The sequence below is a fragment of the Fusarium sambucinum genome, chromosome I, assembly GCF_050947815.1.
Source record: "Fusarium sambucinum isolate potato_lamoka chromosome I, whole genome shotgun sequence".
NCBI lineage: Eukaryota > Fungi > Ascomycota > Sordariomycetes > Hypocreales > Nectriaceae > Fusarium > Fusarium sambucinum.
Genome location: NC_139294.1, coordinates 3,097,119 through 3,113,787, shown reverse-complemented (window position 1 = coordinate 3,113,787; position 16,669 = coordinate 3,097,119). Strand labels below are relative to the sequence as shown.

Genomic DNA, 16,669 nt, shown 5'->3' with positions numbered 1-16,669 from the left:
TAATATAGAATCTCTGCAGTAATAATAAAAAGCTTCTTAAGTATATATATTATATTAGCAAGGTATTATTAATTAAGCCTTTATAGCTAATAAGAATATATAAAAAAGAGCTATTAAAGTATATAGTATATAATATATTCTAAGTAATTAAAGACTTTTAATTATATTATTTTTTTTATTACTTTTTAAGTATATAAGCTAATATATATATACTATTAATAGCTTTAATATAGCTAAAGAAATAATATAATCTAGGCTTAATAAGTAGCTTAAAGTATATATAATCTATTAATAGCTAAATAATAAAAGTATTATAAAGAAGAAAGTATATATTAAGTATTAATTATATAATTAAAGAGATTATACTTTATATAATCTTAAATTAATATACTGCTATTTACTATAAGTAGCCTTAGCTAATAATAAAAAGGAATATTATTAGCTTATAGTAAGGCTTTAGTATTATATATTTATTATTTTTATATTTTTTTTAATTTATTTTATTAATTAATAGAAAGTATTTTAATTTATATAGAATATATTATAAAACTTCCTCTTATAGCTTTAAAGAAGCTCTTAAGTATATACTATTATTTTAATATAATTACTATAATTTATAATAACTTTAGTATTAAGAATTAAAAGAAAATAAAATTTCTAGTTAAAAAAAAAGCTATTATTATACTCTTAAAGTAAATATAAGAAAAGTAAATTATAAGTAAAGTTTTGCCTTTTAAAGTTATCTTTTTTTACTTTATTATTATCTTTATTATTATAATCTTTCTTATATATATAATCTATCTTATTATTTTTTACTTTAAATTTACTTTTAATTAGCTATTAATTAAAAGGTATTATAAGACTTTTAATAATAACCTTAATTATATAAGAAAAGGCTTTTTATATATTAAATATAATATATATTTAATTACTTAGCCTATATATATATAAAGTAGAAAAATATTATAAATATAATTAATTCCTTAGTAATTAAGCCTTAATAAGTTTATAGTAAAAAGGATATATTACTTAAAATATTAATCCCTTATATATAAAATTCCTTACTAGAATCTAGCTAATTTAAGAATAGCTTTACTTTTTAGCTCTACCTTATATATATTATTCAATATACATTTCAAATCGATCAGGGCCTAGATGATGATTTGAGCATATGAACGTGTGTGAAGCACTACCTTTTGCACTATTATGCAGGCTTGGACTAGTTAGAATGGCCAGCAGCCAAGTGAATTCTTCCCGGTTAGATACGGAGGCATACCAAGGAAGCAAGTCAGACTGTGAGCCGCATGGAAGAGCTTCCTTCATGGTGTTGTTGTATCTGATAGGGCCGAGTTGGAGGTCAGCTTGGTAGCTGCTAACTTGGCCGGGCTTTAGTATGTCACTATACCGGCCGCTTACACGGATGTTAGCTCACCCCATGATCTCATTCAAGGTTGTGTGTTTGGAAAAAGTCGGGGAAATCAATAAGCTTTGCCCAGGGCTTACTGAGACAGCTGCCGTGTGAGCCTAAAACGGATCCTTTGCTTTGGCATTATTCGTCTGGTCTTGGTTTGATGGTGACATGCATCCTTGTGAGGGTAAAAGCCAAAGCATTGTCCAATTGCCAGCTAGAATATTTCAGGGACGTTGTGTTATCGAGGTATTCTATATGCATAAACCTATATATAGGTAGTCAATCTCTATACTGTTGTTAGTAGATGAATCTGTTAGTGACTGCCCCCGTTAATGGACCCTGTAGATTAATTGCTACTTATGGGGTGATGGTTTTCTGGAACGGTCGAGGCCCTGAATTGGACTAACTAACGAAGCGAAGCGGGTGAAAAAGTTGTAGGTAAACAAAAATAAATCAGCCCAATTGCTGAGCGTAAAGATAACGGCGTGTCCGAAAGAGCGATAGTGAGGGAGAAGAGTTTCCGTTTTTCCCGTGCAGGACAAATCCCATCCCATTTATTTTGCATCCTCTTTAAACTTACACACACTCTGAATCCCTCAACACCGCCAGTTTCTACAGCACACCCTCTTCTATCTATCTATTCTTCTTTCAACCAAACTAAATCGCAAACATGGGTAACGTAAGCTAAACAGTTCCTTTTCCTTCCAGACACTGTCACTGTCACATCGTTTAGTGATCCTCTAATGCTGACATGCTGCAATACAGGGTGCCAAAGCTCAACAGAAGCGCGAGCGCGCTGCTAAGGACAAGAACACTGCCAAGTCCCAGCTCAAGGTGGTAAGTTAAACACCAAAACTCTTCTCCATTAGGTTTGTCTGCTAACATATGATATGCGTAGAACGAAAAGGCTTGTGACATTCAGTGCCAGATCTGCAAATCTACCTTCCTCAAGACTACAAAGGCCCCTGCGTATGCCCTCCACTTCTCCCCCACTGATCAGTCAACTAACTTGCTTTTCCCCCAGTCTGAAAGAGCACGCCGAGAACAAACACGGCAAGGCCATCGTCGACTGTTTCCCTACCTTCCAAGAGTAAACCGACTATGCTGGAGAGTCGCCTGGACTCGAGACAACGATAACGATATCGTAACGAGAAAAGGAACCGAGACGAAGAGAAAGAGAGAAGAAAAAGAAAAGTGAAAATGGAAACCATTTAGCGAAGCGAGGCGTACTGTGGTGTGATGGCCCTGCACGAGAACATGGAGAGACGAGAGAAGTTTAGATGACTGGCAGGGACTCATGACAACTTATACAATTCTTTTTTTAAACACATTCTTCATGCCATCTTGCTTCTTAGTGTCTTGCTATCAACTTAATGAGCCTCCACAGCCTTAGGGGGCGCTCCCACGGCTGGCGCTGTAGATTCTTTTTGCTGCTTCGCCTTGGCCTGCTCTTCACGGATACTAGCCAGGATATCAGGATACCATCGCTCTCCAACATCGGGATGGCTCTTCACGCGGTTCCTCAGCGTCGCTTCGCCAAGAGTCTTTGACACACCACCAGCCCGGAACGTAAACTCGACATCGTCAATGCGTCCACCATTGCGCTCTACAATCTTTCGTCGCTGCTCCCTCACTTCCTCGGGTACAAGACCAACACCGACTTTCTCGAGATCCTCAAACTCAGCGCTCATGCGCACACCCTGGAAGAAGGGGATTGAGAAGCGTGCGCCTGATCCTGCTGCGGGGGAGAGTACGCGATGTGTCGTTGAGACGCAGACGCCTTGTGTAAGTGCCTCGAGACCCTGGCCGATAGCCACCACGAGCGTTCCTGAGATGGGCTCGCAGTCTATCCATTCGCCACGGACGTTTTGCACCTGAAGACCTTTGTGCGAAGTGGCTTGGAGGAGGTAGCTCGAGAGCATGCTATCCTTGTGAGGACCTACACCCTGACCCTGCGCATCACCTTGGATACCGAGCTCCTTTGCGTCAGGATACTTGACAATCTTGAGCTTGTGCTGCTGATCCTTGTCAAAGTACTTGTTGAAGGCATCACTGGGGAGCTCGATAGCCTCGGCAATGAGAGAAGTGAACTGGATTGAGATCTCGCCCATGCGCTCCATGTACTCTGTGTAGACCTTGCGAAATTCGGGCAGTGAGTCTTCAGATGGCCACTGGTTGGGCGCTAGCAGGTTACGATATAAAGGAGCCCCAGGTTCAGGGACAGGATGTTCTGTAGAAAGATCGATTTGCTCACGGTGGTCGACTTGTCCAGCTGTAATTTCTGCCGAGAGGCGTGAGTAGCCAAGAAAAGAGGGCGCATTCTTCATCTCAATCTTGAGCCTTGACAAGTGAGTTGAGTGATTAGCATACGGGAATAGCATAGATGCATCATTACTTACTTCTCTTGTTCGGGAATATCAAAGAACCCTTTTCCAAGTTCAATAACCCTTTGAAACAACTCATTCTCGATGCCAACGTTCTTGAGATACAAGAAACCAACCTCCATCAACGCATGACGGAGTTCCGTTAGAAACTGAGGCTTTGTAGCTGGATCTCGAGCCGCAGCCAAGTCCAGGATGGGAATTGACGTGAACGACATTTTGGTTCACGGTTTAAGGTAAATAATCTTTGAAACTGAACAAATATTGTAATTGCCAATAAATAAATAACTTAGTGTCTTTCCCTTATTATCTAAAGTGAATAAGTAGCCAACACAGATTACCCATCACCTCATCATGCCATGGCGCGATTGGTCCACCAGAAGACGTCTACTACCATCGTCTGGGTCTCCCCCGCATCCGATTCCCGAGAGATGCCGGGGGGGTGACCGTCTGGTGATCGCCTCTCTTTGTCACCCACACAGAATACAGATACCATGCCGATGTCGGACATGTTCCTTATTATATCTTGAAACTGAGTGAAAGCTGGTATTCAGACCTGCTTAACGCCGGCGCTGCGATCATCTAATCTTCCCAAGATCCCCCCCATATCCAACCAGACCGAGTCTAGTATAATGAATGCATAGTTACATACGCGCGTGATGATCCCCTTTTTGACAAAACATTCTAGCTTAGCTTTTGACCGCACCTTATTATATAAACACTTTTCTCTCATCTGCCTTTTCTTATGATGATGACAGAGGCTTTGTCGCAAGCAGGCCCATCACCTTGTAGAACATATCCTCGACCGGAGGGGCGGCAAATGCTGGTGCGGCATCAAAGATATCTGATAGATGTTGTTGCTGGATCACGCTAGGGTGGAAATCGTCGTCTTCCATCTCGACATCTTCGGGCTCAGCAGCATCTTCAACCTCGGCCTCATCAGCATCGCTGGCCATCTCCTCGTCTTCATCGACAAGACCAACTTCAGTGCTGTTGGTATCAATACCTTCAAGACGGAGGTCTTCAAGGGGTTGAATCGTGGCCAGAGATGAAGAGTCTGATCCCTCAGCAACCACCCATACTTGTGCAGCGTCGTCCAGGGCGATGAAACCACTGGTCTCGGGAGCAGAAACCAGACTAACAACTCTTTGAGGTGTGCTACGCACCATCAGGGGCTCGATATCTTCGGGCTCGAAAACGGCAAGAAGGGATCCTTCCTTGGCTGGCAAAGCCAAAGCAAAGTGTCCTGAAGTATGGTCGACGGCGAGTTGGAGTAGCGCATTGTCCTTTGTCTTGGGTATCACAACACCATATCGCAACTCATCGCTGACAACGTCGTAAACACGGAGCTCGTCAGACAAGATGATAACGAAAGGCGATAGCACACAGATGGATCGCAATTGACCCTTCCACTGGCCTTCAAGGGTCTTGACCAAATCGCCTGACGCAGCGTCAATCACATAAACGGCACCGGAACCAGCAGTTCCGAAAGCCACAAAGAGGGTAGACCCATCCTCTGAAAAGGCGACGCTTCCTTGAGGCTCTTGGTTGGTATAAGCCTCGGGAATATTGATCACGCCGTCTTGAGGCACACCATCGCTAACGGCAATTATCTGTGAACAGCTCCAGGTGAAAACCTCGCGGCCGTTGGGTCCCTTGACTACAACTCCATTCTGGGATCTTGTCTTGGGGCGCCACATACGAACAGTACCATCGGTACCAATAGTAGCGAAGCACGTCGAAACAGGATTTGAAGCCAAATCGAGAACTGCTTCGTTACGGTGTGTGGCATGAGGAGCATTAATTCTGGAAACAAGAGCAATTTGCTCATCGCCTTGCTGCGCTTCCCAGAACTTGAGGTAAACCTCACGTCGTTCCTTGATAAACTGATCCCTCATGTCGCTGGTCACGCTGTCGACATCTCGAGGTGAGGGTTCCCAGGTATCCACGCTAGCGAGCCAGTCTCCATTGGCAGAGAAGGCCAGGTGAGTAACGAGAGGCTCCTCAATGGGGCTGCCCTTGTTGGTAATGTTGACGTCTGTTGGCTGTGTTCGAGCCAAAGCCTGCTTAGAAACGCTTCGGAAGCTCTCGAGGTCAAAGGTCTGCAATAGAGGAGCCGAGAAACCTCCTGCCAGAGTAGCCTGGCGACCGTTACCAACACACACATTAAGTCTTGACTGATCCTTGGGGCTGATGACGGCTGGGATGGGTCGCTGAACATGCGACGGGGTCGTCCATGTACGCTGGACAAGCTGGTCTTTGGGTGTGGTGACGTTGATTGCGGCTGACTGGATACCAGCGATGTATGCTGTAGGCTTCATCTCAGCGGTTGAAAGAATCAAGACCGAGTTGTCGTCGAGGTGAACAACATATGCAGATCCGCTGGCAGAAACCGTGATGTTCTCCACACTGCCAGAGAGATGAGGAAGGTAATCTCTCTTTCCTGTATCCATCTGCCACAGAGCAAGAGAGTTTTCTGAACCTCCTGAAATCATGTAGTTACCTATGGCGCATTAGTAAAAGAATGTGAGCAAGACAAGGAGAAAAACATACCATCGCGCGACCACTTGAGGGCATGCACAGCTTTGCGATGCCAATGGTAGTTCTGCGCTTGAATGAGCTCCTTCTCAGATCCAGACTTGGCAAGCGCCTGGCTTCGAGCAAGCGCATCGTGGTAAAGGTAGATCGAACCGCGGGCACCACCGACAATGATATCTAAAACAGGGGCATTCAATTGTCGCGGCTTCTTTCCGCTTGTTGCTGGTCTAGGATACACTCGGAGGTCAAGACAGCTGACCAGGTCAGGGGTATCGAAGGTGTAAATCTCGTAGTCTAGTACGGCCAGGCTGTCGAACTGATTCTGCGAAGGAACGCCAAAGAATAGGCGATCGTTGATGGCACCGACCAAGTGTCCATCTTCACTAGTTTCGAGCAATTGCAGGCCGTTGCCGGGCCTCTTCATGACGAAGACGACCTTGTGCTCAGTCTCTGTTGTTGTAGCTGGGTATGCAACAACCTCGATTCGGCCTGGCTTGTCTGACTCTGCGATAAAAATGATCTCCATATCCTTGCCAGAAATCTTTTTTGTCACGAGGGCCATGGCATTGGCGGTTTTGGACTGTGTCTGGAAGAATCCGGGAGCCTTGGAGCTGGTCCAATTGACCTGGCAGACGTGGCCGTCCGAGGTGGCTACCCAGACGATTTCGGAGTTCTGCTTTGATTGCCGCATAGCGACGATATGCGCGGGAGCTGTTGTCTTCTCGTCGGAGGCTTCGGCTGCTGTGATTGGGATTCTTCGAACGAGGAGAGAGTCGGCTGCTGAGTACACCTGGATCGAAGTGTTGTACGCCAAAATGAGATATCTGTATGGGTTAGCAAGGCGCACTGATACCTAAATTATCCGACTCACTGTTCATCTTCTGTCAATACAGGATCGATATCAAGCATCCTGCCGCCCATAGGCTTAGAGACGCGCCATCCTGACTCTGTATTATCGAATTGTCGAACAACCTCAATCTCTCTAGCCCCAGTCTCTGTCAACGCCTCAGAGATCTCGGGCACCTCAGAAACCACTCCATTCGTGCTCGCATTTAATCCATTGGCTTTGGCTGCCTTGCGTTCAGCCCTTAGTCGCTTTGATCTCGAGTCGTTTTCATTTAGATCCCGTTTGCGCTTCTTGTTCGGGTCGTGTTTTGCTCGGGGGCTTTTGTTACCAGCCATTTTTACCACCTTCTCCTCGATGCACCAGATCGATCAGTGTGCTTGCGACGTTTGTTAAAGTTCGACGTCAGAGAAAAAGGTAGCAAAGTTGACCTGCCTAGCATTCTATTAGATAGAGATTCGCAGAAATTTTGGTCCCGCTTGCGAACTTTTTGTTGCCGATAAGATAAGTTAGCTTCCGGATAAACCCCGGAACGTTGATAAGGAGAATTTATTTTCTAAGACGAGCTACAACACTAAATCACGGCAAGCTTTGTTTGTAACGTGCCTCTTTTTCTTGTCGCAAATCTTTTGGACGTATCCGACAAACCCGCGCATTCACGGAATCCCGTCAAAATGATTATTCCTATCCGTTGCTTCTCCTGTGGAAAGGTAGGTCATCAAACCCGATGCGCCTGCCGTGCTTCTTGCTGATTATTGATTGACAGGTCACTGGAGACCTTTGGGAGCGCTACCTTCAACTGATCGCAGATCCCCGCAAGACTGATGGGTAGGTCGACTGTTGTTCTTTGGCGCTGATATAATACTAATGGAATACACAGCGACGCTATGGACGAGCTTGGTCTTAAGCGATACTGCTGCCGCCGTATGATCATGACCCACGTCGACCTTATCGAGAAGCTTCTCAAGTACGACACGACCTCCAGACCACAGCTTAGAACGCGATTTCTAACTATAATACTAGGTACACTCCTGACGGACGAAACGAGAAGAAGCAGCAATTGAGCCAGAACGTATAAAGGAGATCCTCGTGAATGAGCAGTAACGGGTTAGTTGTGCATGGTTTGGCGTTTGGGAAATGTAGCCGAAATATGTCATTTTGACGGCGCAGGGAAGGCAATGAATTCATCAGGGTGTCAGTATCAGAGTACAAGAGTCTTCATAATCGACAGCACCCTTTAAAGACCCTCCCGAGACTTTGAGGATTCAACCAATGTTTGAGTGGCCCTTACTTGCATTACAGCCTTCAATTTGCACGGAAAGGAAAAGACTTTGGGTCAAGGATGATGCGACATCCTGCATGCTACCCACATGACCAGAGTTGACTTCATCAACGATAGGACAAGTTTTTGGGGTATTTCTGTTTTGTCTCGGGCCTGTGCGCAAAGAGCGGTGGATGTGCAGTTGCAGCGAGAAACAACAGTTAACTAGATTTTCAAGAAGGCATCCACACAGAATGAAACTACGCCAACGTTGTTTTGACCTTGATAGGACTAGCAAAGTTGTCTCGCATATTCCCTGTCTCACCTGATTTACAAGACGCGGTAATGTTGAGCGTTCTGTGTGTTTCTATGCTCCAGTGTTGCCTGGACATCCTTGAACATTCATGCGGACCAGTTGGCTGTCTCTCGGCTCGTTTGCTTGTAGGAGAAGGTGGACAAGTGTGTCATCAGCCCAACAGCATCTAACGTTGGAAAGGCGGGCTTCTATACAAAACCAACCGAAGAAGTATGGCCATGGCTTTAGCGCCGTTAATTATCTGATATCGGGTTTGATATAGCAAGGTTGTGGTTCCGCTGAGAGCATTGTGAGTATAACCTGTCGGTTAGTCAGTGCTGTTGTCGGTGCAAAGTATGTAACATCGTGTGGTACCCCAACGACGGATCGCGATAAAGCCCTGCCGGGGACAACAATTCAGAGTCTTTCTATCAAGAAATGAGGTTGCTGTGATATTCTTATCCCTAACTTGCGGACAGTGAAGCTCATAGGACAAAAGGTTTCGTAATACTGTCACTTGAAAGGGGGAGCTATCAGGTGCTGTTCACCATTGTAACTCTGTTGGACCATGCATCTTCTCTGATTATTCACACTGAGGCTCTTACACTACAGCTGTCAGGGTCACCTCGGTGGCCTTTGCCATACCACAAAGCGCGCAGTAAACTAATCATCGATGCACATGCCGGGACCAATGCCATTGAGGCTGCTTACGACAGACGTTCTTTGAGGCCCTTCTTTTATTTTCCGAGTGTGATGAGGGTAAACCATTCAGTCAATCCTATAGGTCAAGGTGCCCTCAACGCAGTGGAACAAATGCCAAGAGCACACGTATCTGCTGGTTAAAGGAAAGTGAACTGCTGCTCGATGAATTCATCCCATGTACTCGGGCTTGGTGTGCGTAAGATCAAGTACAATGTTCTTCTACACTATAACCATCCTGGTATGATCAAAACAAATTGGGAATCAAGACGGTGAGCCAGAGCATCCACCGCGCCTAAATTGTCCTGCAGGCTTGTGTGGTATTTAGTGTTAACCAACAATCGCGCTTGAGCTTATGCTGATCGCCATGGCACGATCCTGCTTGTAAATCTAACAAACTCGGCCGGGCAGGATACCGTAATGGGAAACCTGAGTCATTATGTTGTACAACGAGATAAACAAACCATATCGTATCATCATCATAGTAAAGGAGTTGACATGCTGATCAGGCTGGCGCCTATGTACTGCACAACCCCACAGCTTTTTTGTGCATCGTTAAAGACCACTTTCATCACTCTATATTGCTTCGTAGAAGCCATGAGTCGGATGGTCAGTGGGAATCACAAATTATCGTGTGTTGCGGGGGAAGACCTGTGAGTAGTATCGATGGATTGCTCAGACTCGCCGGCTATAAATTTCGGGAAGTGTTCCGGGGCGGATAAAGCCCGTGCCATATTCACGACCTTGCATCCTATAACCGGAAAACATCAAAAAGATCCCTGTCTTAGGAGCGGAAAGCTTACACTCTTTTGAATGTCGCGAGAGAACTCGTGGAGGTCAGGTCTTAACAGCAGCGGCAGCAATAACAACAACAAAGGTACACGCAACCGGCTAACGAGGAACTGATATCCCCGCACCGGCTGGTCGGATTGGCGATCTTTCGAACAATTCCGACAATCTGTTTAGTCTGTGATGGCTGAGACAATGCAGCAGGCCTTGGGTGTATCACCACGCTAAAACAGCTTGTAGGATGAGGACCCCAGGCAAAGTTGGCTGTCATAACGCGAGTGATATGAGATAAACAAACTGCACTGAACTCCCTATGCCACTCTATGACACCATCAGTAAGTTTAACAGTGGACTCTGATTTTGCTTCTTGTTTCCGCAAACCTCAATACGATCGGGTGCGCTCACAGGTGCAGCTCCGTGGGTCTTCGAGTAAAATCCTTGAGGAGATGCAGGTATCAAGACTCTCCAACAATGGACAAGTGTGGAGTGTCTAAAGTATCAGTTGGTCTGAGATGTAGCCAAAGGTGATACAGCTAGTAGATAGCAAGCGAAGCTATGTTCTCTGGACCTAGCTTTTTCAATTGCTAGGGTACTTGACTGTTTGTCTTTAATGCAAAGAGCTCTCGACGACTTGAGCTTTTGCTAAGAAGCCTAACTATGAGAGCCACGTCCCGTCCCAATGGAAGCCAGCGGACTGTGCGTCGCGAAGGGATGTGCTCCCTGCGGCCCCGGCTAGTGGGGCCACCGGCTCGTTTTAGCGTTGCCAAAGCCGCCGTGACCAAACTGCTGGGTTTTGGCTTGGGTTATTGATTGGCTTGCCCAGCATCCTGGTGGCACCCCTGCGAGCCCTGGGCGTTTACTGCATCAGCACCAAAGGAGATTCAGCGTTGTGGATGTTTTCATTCAACATCTTCTACAAAGTAGTAGAGAAGTGGAGAGAAACGATTGATCATTGAACTATTTTCGACAAAGAATTGTGCCTCGCGGGTCAACAACGGTCGCTTCAGTTCAACCCTGGGTGAATCAGGAGGAATAGTGTCAGGAAAAGCAACAGAACTTACATGTATTGAACCAACATGCTTGAAAGACTATGACGCTTTTGTGCAAGGCAAGACTATGCCGACCTCGTGTCTGTAAACTCAAGGTTCCATGGCGGAATGAGAAACCAAGCTCAGATCATAAGAAGATGTTTTGACTCCCACCGTATGCCTATACACTTGCGTGAACAGACGGAGTCTGTTGTGATAGTGGTTTAGGTTGTCGATCGTGCTGAATACGCATTGAAACTTGAGTGTCACATTCCGTGCCGTTCATGCTACGCAGCAGTCCATGGCACATGGCATTGAATTCATCACGGCTGGACGCAGACTAGGTACCGGATCTTGCTAAGAAGAGGCTCCACGATGCATAATAATTGGACGGCTCGAAGTCGTTGGTGGAAGCAATGTAGGTGGGGGACTGCGGAGGATTGACCAGTCCCACCATGACTTAAGCGCCGACGCCTGTCCTCATTAATGTAGCCCCACGGGTTTAGAAGCCACGATCCGTCTACCCTGACCAGTTGTCTGGGATTTGACTGGCTGATTCGGCGGTTGGAGTTTTCGTTTGTGATTGTCTCAACGCGGTCCATAGTCAAACTGTTAGCTGAGCGCAAAGTAACGGACAACTAACTGTCGAGCTGCAGAAGTGGTGTAGCTTCCGATTCTGTGACAAGACACGTAGTTGAAATTGACTCGCAGAGCCAGCGGAAGGGTGAGAAACTGGGTATCAATGTCGTTTGGGGGCCATGAATGATGGAAAACATGAAGTTCCATTGAAGATGTGCCTGGGACTTCAGAAGCCACCTTCCGTGACATATCTCATAGACATGCGCCTACCTGCCTCGGGCTATCGCGGGAAAATGTTTGAGATCTGTACGTATGTAGGGCAGGTGCTTACCAGGGTGGGCCTCCCGTCCCTTGCCGTTCGCCCATCAAAGCTCCTTCCACCATGATAAATCAAGGGCGGGCAGGTACTTTGGACTTACACGATGCAAATACTAACTGACTGAGCTGTTGGTCCTTGCAAAGAGACAACTCTTCTCAATCCATTAACAAGCTGAAATTACTCATATCTTGTCTCATTTATTTACCTGCAGCCGATTGCATTCGGCATTTCCTAATAGTGATGACCAGTACGCATTGAAATTCTCTGCATCAAGTCACTGCAATACATACCAACACACAAGAAATCGATAGGTTGGTTGTGTTGACCACACCCTATTTTCCATGACAAAGCCAAAAGACAAGAAAAGAAAAATAAAGAGCCGACCACCTACGCTTAACCGCCTCTCTATTTGTCTTGGCCATCTGATTCAATCCTATGGTACTACAAGTTGATGACTTCTGCGTCAATGTTATTGGATTTAGGTCCAACCCTCTCTTCCGGCTGATGAAGCCATATTCGGAGTAAACCTAGGCACAATTCCCAGCGTAACAGCAAGAGATCTTGGTCAGACGTCTCAAGAGAAATACAACCCATTGAATGCTTAAGAGTTCAACGCCTTTCGGCCCCCAAATCTACCATCATCTTTCATAAGTCCCATCTGTTCGCCGATCCACTCACGACTGGCCCACCTGCTGCCTTCTCGGCAAACCCATCTAGAGTAGCCCAGGGCTTTCTTTTCAACTGTTCCAGGAGAGCTTCGAGTCACAAGTTGTGCCGTAGCCGCAGATTCCTGGGTTCGTAGGCTTCGATCCACACCTCCCATATTTCATCAGCCAGAACACACCCCCATTGCCGACCCAACCCTTATTCACTCATAGTCATCTTTCTCCTGTGCGCAGGTACATCGAACCGTTGTCAAGTGCAGAGGTTAGATTATCAAATTGGTTTTGTTGGTTAATCCCTGAAGTTCGACCCCCTCAAGGCGTGAAAAAGGTATAATCAAAGCTCAACCATCCTCACTACGCATCATTCTCGATCATCGCGTCTCTTTGTTTCTCATCGCGTCAAATATCGCGTTCCCGACAAGCGCCGGCCGCATTAACGGTCCCCTCCAGGATAGCACGCACATAATTGGAATTCATGACAGCGAGATAGCCAGCTTGGTCCAATACAGCTTCTTGCAGGTGTCAAGGGTGGGAACCGTGTCTTGAACGCTCCCGTCGAGCTTATTCTTGACTCAACCCACATTACCTTGACAAAAGCTACATTCAGCACCCGACCCATAGTGTTCCAATGCAACAGGGCTGCGAGCACAAGGGACCTTGACTATCGACCCCTGTCAGACTGGCGTCTGTCTGCCTTAGCCTGTTGTCGCAACCGCTGGTGCTCCAGCTTTTGACCCTGCCTGTCTCTTTAAACCCTTTCCCCTCCATTTTGTTCCTCCTCTGACTCTTTGGTTCGGCTTTTGGTGACCTGGTTTTTGTTGGACAGCTACTTACTTTATTGCTGGGTCCTATTGAGCCTCTCTTCAGCATTTGGCGTCTTTTATCTTGTAACTAGCTGGTCAATCTTTTTCCCATAACGTCTATCTGGCCAAGCTAGTTGCGCATACTTCCAATCCCAGTACACCATCTGTCAGATCACGGGTCACTTAACTGGCCGCGCGCGACCACCGACCGACCACCGGCCAGCAAGCTCACATCCATTCTTCACTGCCACGAGAATTGTTGGCAGTCTCAACCTTTCTTGTATTTGACAAGACTTGATCGCGATTCAACCTTAGGATACTGTGTTGTAAAGGCAACGAGGCGTTCTTGCGTTACCTTTTAGAACTGCTACTTGTCTTAAGGGCCTGTTTCTCCCACCGGAGCTCTCACAACCACTGCCGTTGGAGTAGCTCGATACTTCAGAATCCTCAGCTCCCGTCATGGCCCTTGAAGCTCCTCTAAGGTCATCGACTGGAAACCTTCAATTCCCTTTCGCCTATCCTCAGACAGATATGTCTGCACCCACAGATCATGAGAGCCGTCGCTCTCCATTCAGACCATTGTACGTCAATACTCGGACCTATGTGCTTAGAATCACCGTGGTTGGAATACGTATTGACTTTTTATGACAGCTCTTCTCCTCCTCCTGCTACCGACTCATCTTCCCTTCGACCGAATTCCGTCAATCGCATGTCAAGCAGCTCTTACAATGTTATGAGTCCAAGTGACATCGTAGGCCCTTCTCCAGTTACTTCCAATGGCACAGAGACAACCGAGATTGAGGACGATGTGTCAGAAGATCTTGAGAAGGAAGTTACGGACAGAAAGTCTACCCGCCGGTCAGAGGTCAGTCTCAAGCACAAATGGTCAATACATTTTTCTGAGGTGTTAACTGACCCTATATCAGCTTTTAATGCTTACTACGAACCTGCCTGAGAGTGTGCGTCAATCGAGTACAGAGGAAGCTGTTTCTGTCATCCATGCACCCGAGAGCTTTTCTAGCTGGGTATGCTTCAATCCTTGTATCCATAATCCCATCCATCTAACCTCTAACAGGTTGCTCCACCTCCAGCAGTAGAAACAAAAGGTCCAAGTCCTAGAACCTCCCCAAAATCAGAGGTCGAAAGTCTATCTTACAATGGCGCATCGGAGAAAGTCAGTTACACTCATTCTTCTTTCTCGTCATGTACTAAGTGATAGCCAGACGTCGACCCATCCTACTCGACCTGGGATTATGACTGATGTCAACCCTGTGCGATACAGCATAGACAGCGCCACACCTCGGGCTCAGGACCTACAGTCCATGCTAGATGATGGAGCTCGGTTGCGCTCAAGCAGTACGAGCAGCCTTGAGAGTAGGTTGCAAGAAATTGAGGTGATTACGAGACTAACATGCTTAGAAATTGATGAACAAACTGAGGCCGAGGGCGACGACGAGGATTACGAGTCGGAAGCAATGCCAGTACCTCAGCAACAAGATGAGATCGAAACCCTCCGAGATGCACTTACAGAGTGTTGGACTCTTTGCAACAGCTTGTCTAAGCTGAGTTCCATCCAACGCAAGCGTGGTCTCGGTAAAAGTGGTATTCCAGATGCCCACGACAAAGCATGGAGAACGTGTTGGAAACTCTGCCAGCGGCTGTACAATAGCCGGGACGAGGATGCTAGTAACTTCAATGTCAAGGTCAACCTCGATCTTTGCCGCGACTTTTGCCAAGCACTGTTTGAAGTGCGGCAACGCAACGACGAAGCTGCCGATTCAGTTTTGCGTGTCAGTTTTGAGCTCAACAACCAGTAAGTGTCACAAATTCGAAAAGTACACATTGCTAACAAGTCGGCAGTTTGTACAGTGCCCAGGATCTCAACCTGCCAGAAGAGTTTAGGGAGCGCACGTTGGACTTTTACATCGCCTTATGTCACAGACTTATGAAGCAACGGAGTGACTTAGCAGAAGAGACAGATCAATTGCTCAGAGCATGCTGGGCTCTGGCAGAAATGCTCTTCAATCTCAGGCAGAACAGAAGAGATGGAAGGCCTCCAGATGAAGAGTTGCTAAGCTCAACTGTTACAGCTTGCTTAGAGCTATGTGATGTTTTCCGAGACAACTGGGCACAAGTTCGGCCTGAAAGGGGTGGAACACCACGCCCGGGGCAGCCGTTTCCCCTGCATCTGAATGACCAGAACGGTCGACAGAGTCGTGGATCGAATCCGTCTTCAGTCCGCTCCAGGCATGATAGTGTTAAGAGCGGGCGTCAGGAGGAGAAACCAAGGAATCCTGTTGTTCCCGAAACCCCTGTAACCGAATTCGAAGACACACCCATCTCCCCGCAAAGTCGTTCGCCCACCATGCCCAACATTCTTGTTCTTGGCACACCCAGCGACAACAGCCGCGGTCGATGGTCGAGTAGTGCCTCTAACCTCTCAAGCTACTCGAAGAGCAGCACTCGAACCTCAAGCACCGCCACTACTACCGCCGCATCGGAAGATATAAATGTGACACGCGCCAAAATACTTGTTCTTGCAGCTGCTATGAACTTGGGCTTCAATCGTGACTCCATCCATGACCCTAAAGCTGCAGCGACGGCCCTACAAACCTTTGTGAAGGATCTCCCTCCTGGGTCATTCGGCTCCCTTATCTCACATTCAAACTTGTTGGCACAGTATAAGAATTCGGTTCTTACTGATGCTATAATCCCTCGACACCACAATTTACCGGCCCGAGGCAAGCGAGTCACTGCCCAGGAAATGGCCAAGAGTATCCAGATGATGATGAAGAGCTCACAAAGATATGCCTACCTCCGAGACCTTTTCCGAGTTGTTTTCCAATTTCCCATTGAAGAGGTTGAAACACGACGCAATGTTAGCATTGTGGTTTAAGCACGATGTCGGGTTCTCCTCAACTCTAGGTTTTGAGATGGCGCTGAACCAATTACGCTCATGATACACTACGTCTAATGTTATTGTTTTATACTGGAACTGGGAGTTGGGAGCTACAAAGGCCCTGGATTGTGCCAATACACTTATAAGTACGACAATTT

General features: G+C 46.5%; 5 protein-coding genes across 5 annotated transcripts; 3 read left to right on the top strand and 2 right to left on the bottom strand.

The window, feature by feature from the left end:
• Positions 1–2,081: 2,081 nt before the first annotated feature.
• On the top strand, positions 2,082–2,505 carry FSST1_003732 (At2g23090 like protein; the record flags this gene model as incomplete). The annotated part of the gene is made up of 4 exons (XM_083229839.1): positions 2,082–2,090; positions 2,177–2,248; positions 2,310–2,380; positions 2,436–2,505. 4 exons carry the CDS (start codon positions 2,082–2,084, stop codon positions 2,503–2,505), a joined length of 222 nt encoding a protein of 73 aa, XP_083087162.1.
• Positions 2,506–2,781: 276 nt separating this feature from the next.
• Positions 2,782–4,010, bottom strand: FSST1_003731 (isopenicillin N synthase family dioxygenase; the record flags this gene model as incomplete). The annotated part of the gene is made up of 2 exons (XM_083229838.1): positions 2,782–3,751; positions 3,811–4,010. The coding sequence occupies 2 exons, from the start codon at positions 4,008–4,010 to the stop codon at positions 2,782–2,784; spliced, it is 1,170 nt and encodes a 389-aa protein (XP_083087161.1).
• Positions 4,011–4,535: 525 nt separating this feature from the next.
• Positions 4,536–7,512, bottom strand: FSST1_003730 (uncharacterized protein; the record flags this gene model as incomplete). The annotated part of the gene is made up of 3 exons (XM_083229836.1): positions 4,536–6,295; positions 6,346–7,154; positions 7,202–7,512. The coding sequence occupies 3 exons, from the start codon at positions 7,510–7,512 to the stop codon at positions 4,536–4,538; spliced, it is 2,880 nt and encodes a 959-aa protein (XP_083087160.1).
• A 336-nt stretch (positions 7,513–7,848) lies between these two features.
• Positions 7,849–8,252, top strand: FSST1_003729 (DNA-directed RNA polymerase core subunit RPB10; the record flags this gene model as incomplete). Its single annotated transcript, XM_083229835.1, has 4 exons — positions 7,849–7,884; positions 7,941–8,002; positions 8,055–8,141; positions 8,198–8,252. 4 exons carry the CDS (start codon positions 7,849–7,851, stop codon positions 8,250–8,252), a joined length of 240 nt encoding a protein of 79 aa, XP_083087159.1.
• A 5,819-nt stretch (positions 8,253–14,071) lies between these two features.
• Positions 14,072–16,508, top strand: FSST1_003728 (uncharacterized protein; the record flags this gene model as incomplete). The annotated part of the gene is made up of 7 exons (XM_083229834.1): positions 14,072–14,193; positions 14,264–14,477; positions 14,539–14,637; positions 14,688–14,786; positions 14,836–14,986; positions 15,032–15,425; positions 15,473–16,508. 7 exons carry the CDS (start codon positions 14,072–14,074, stop codon positions 16,506–16,508), a joined length of 2,115 nt encoding a protein of 704 aa, XP_083087158.1.
• Between the last annotated feature and the right edge of the window lie 161 nt (positions 16,509–16,669).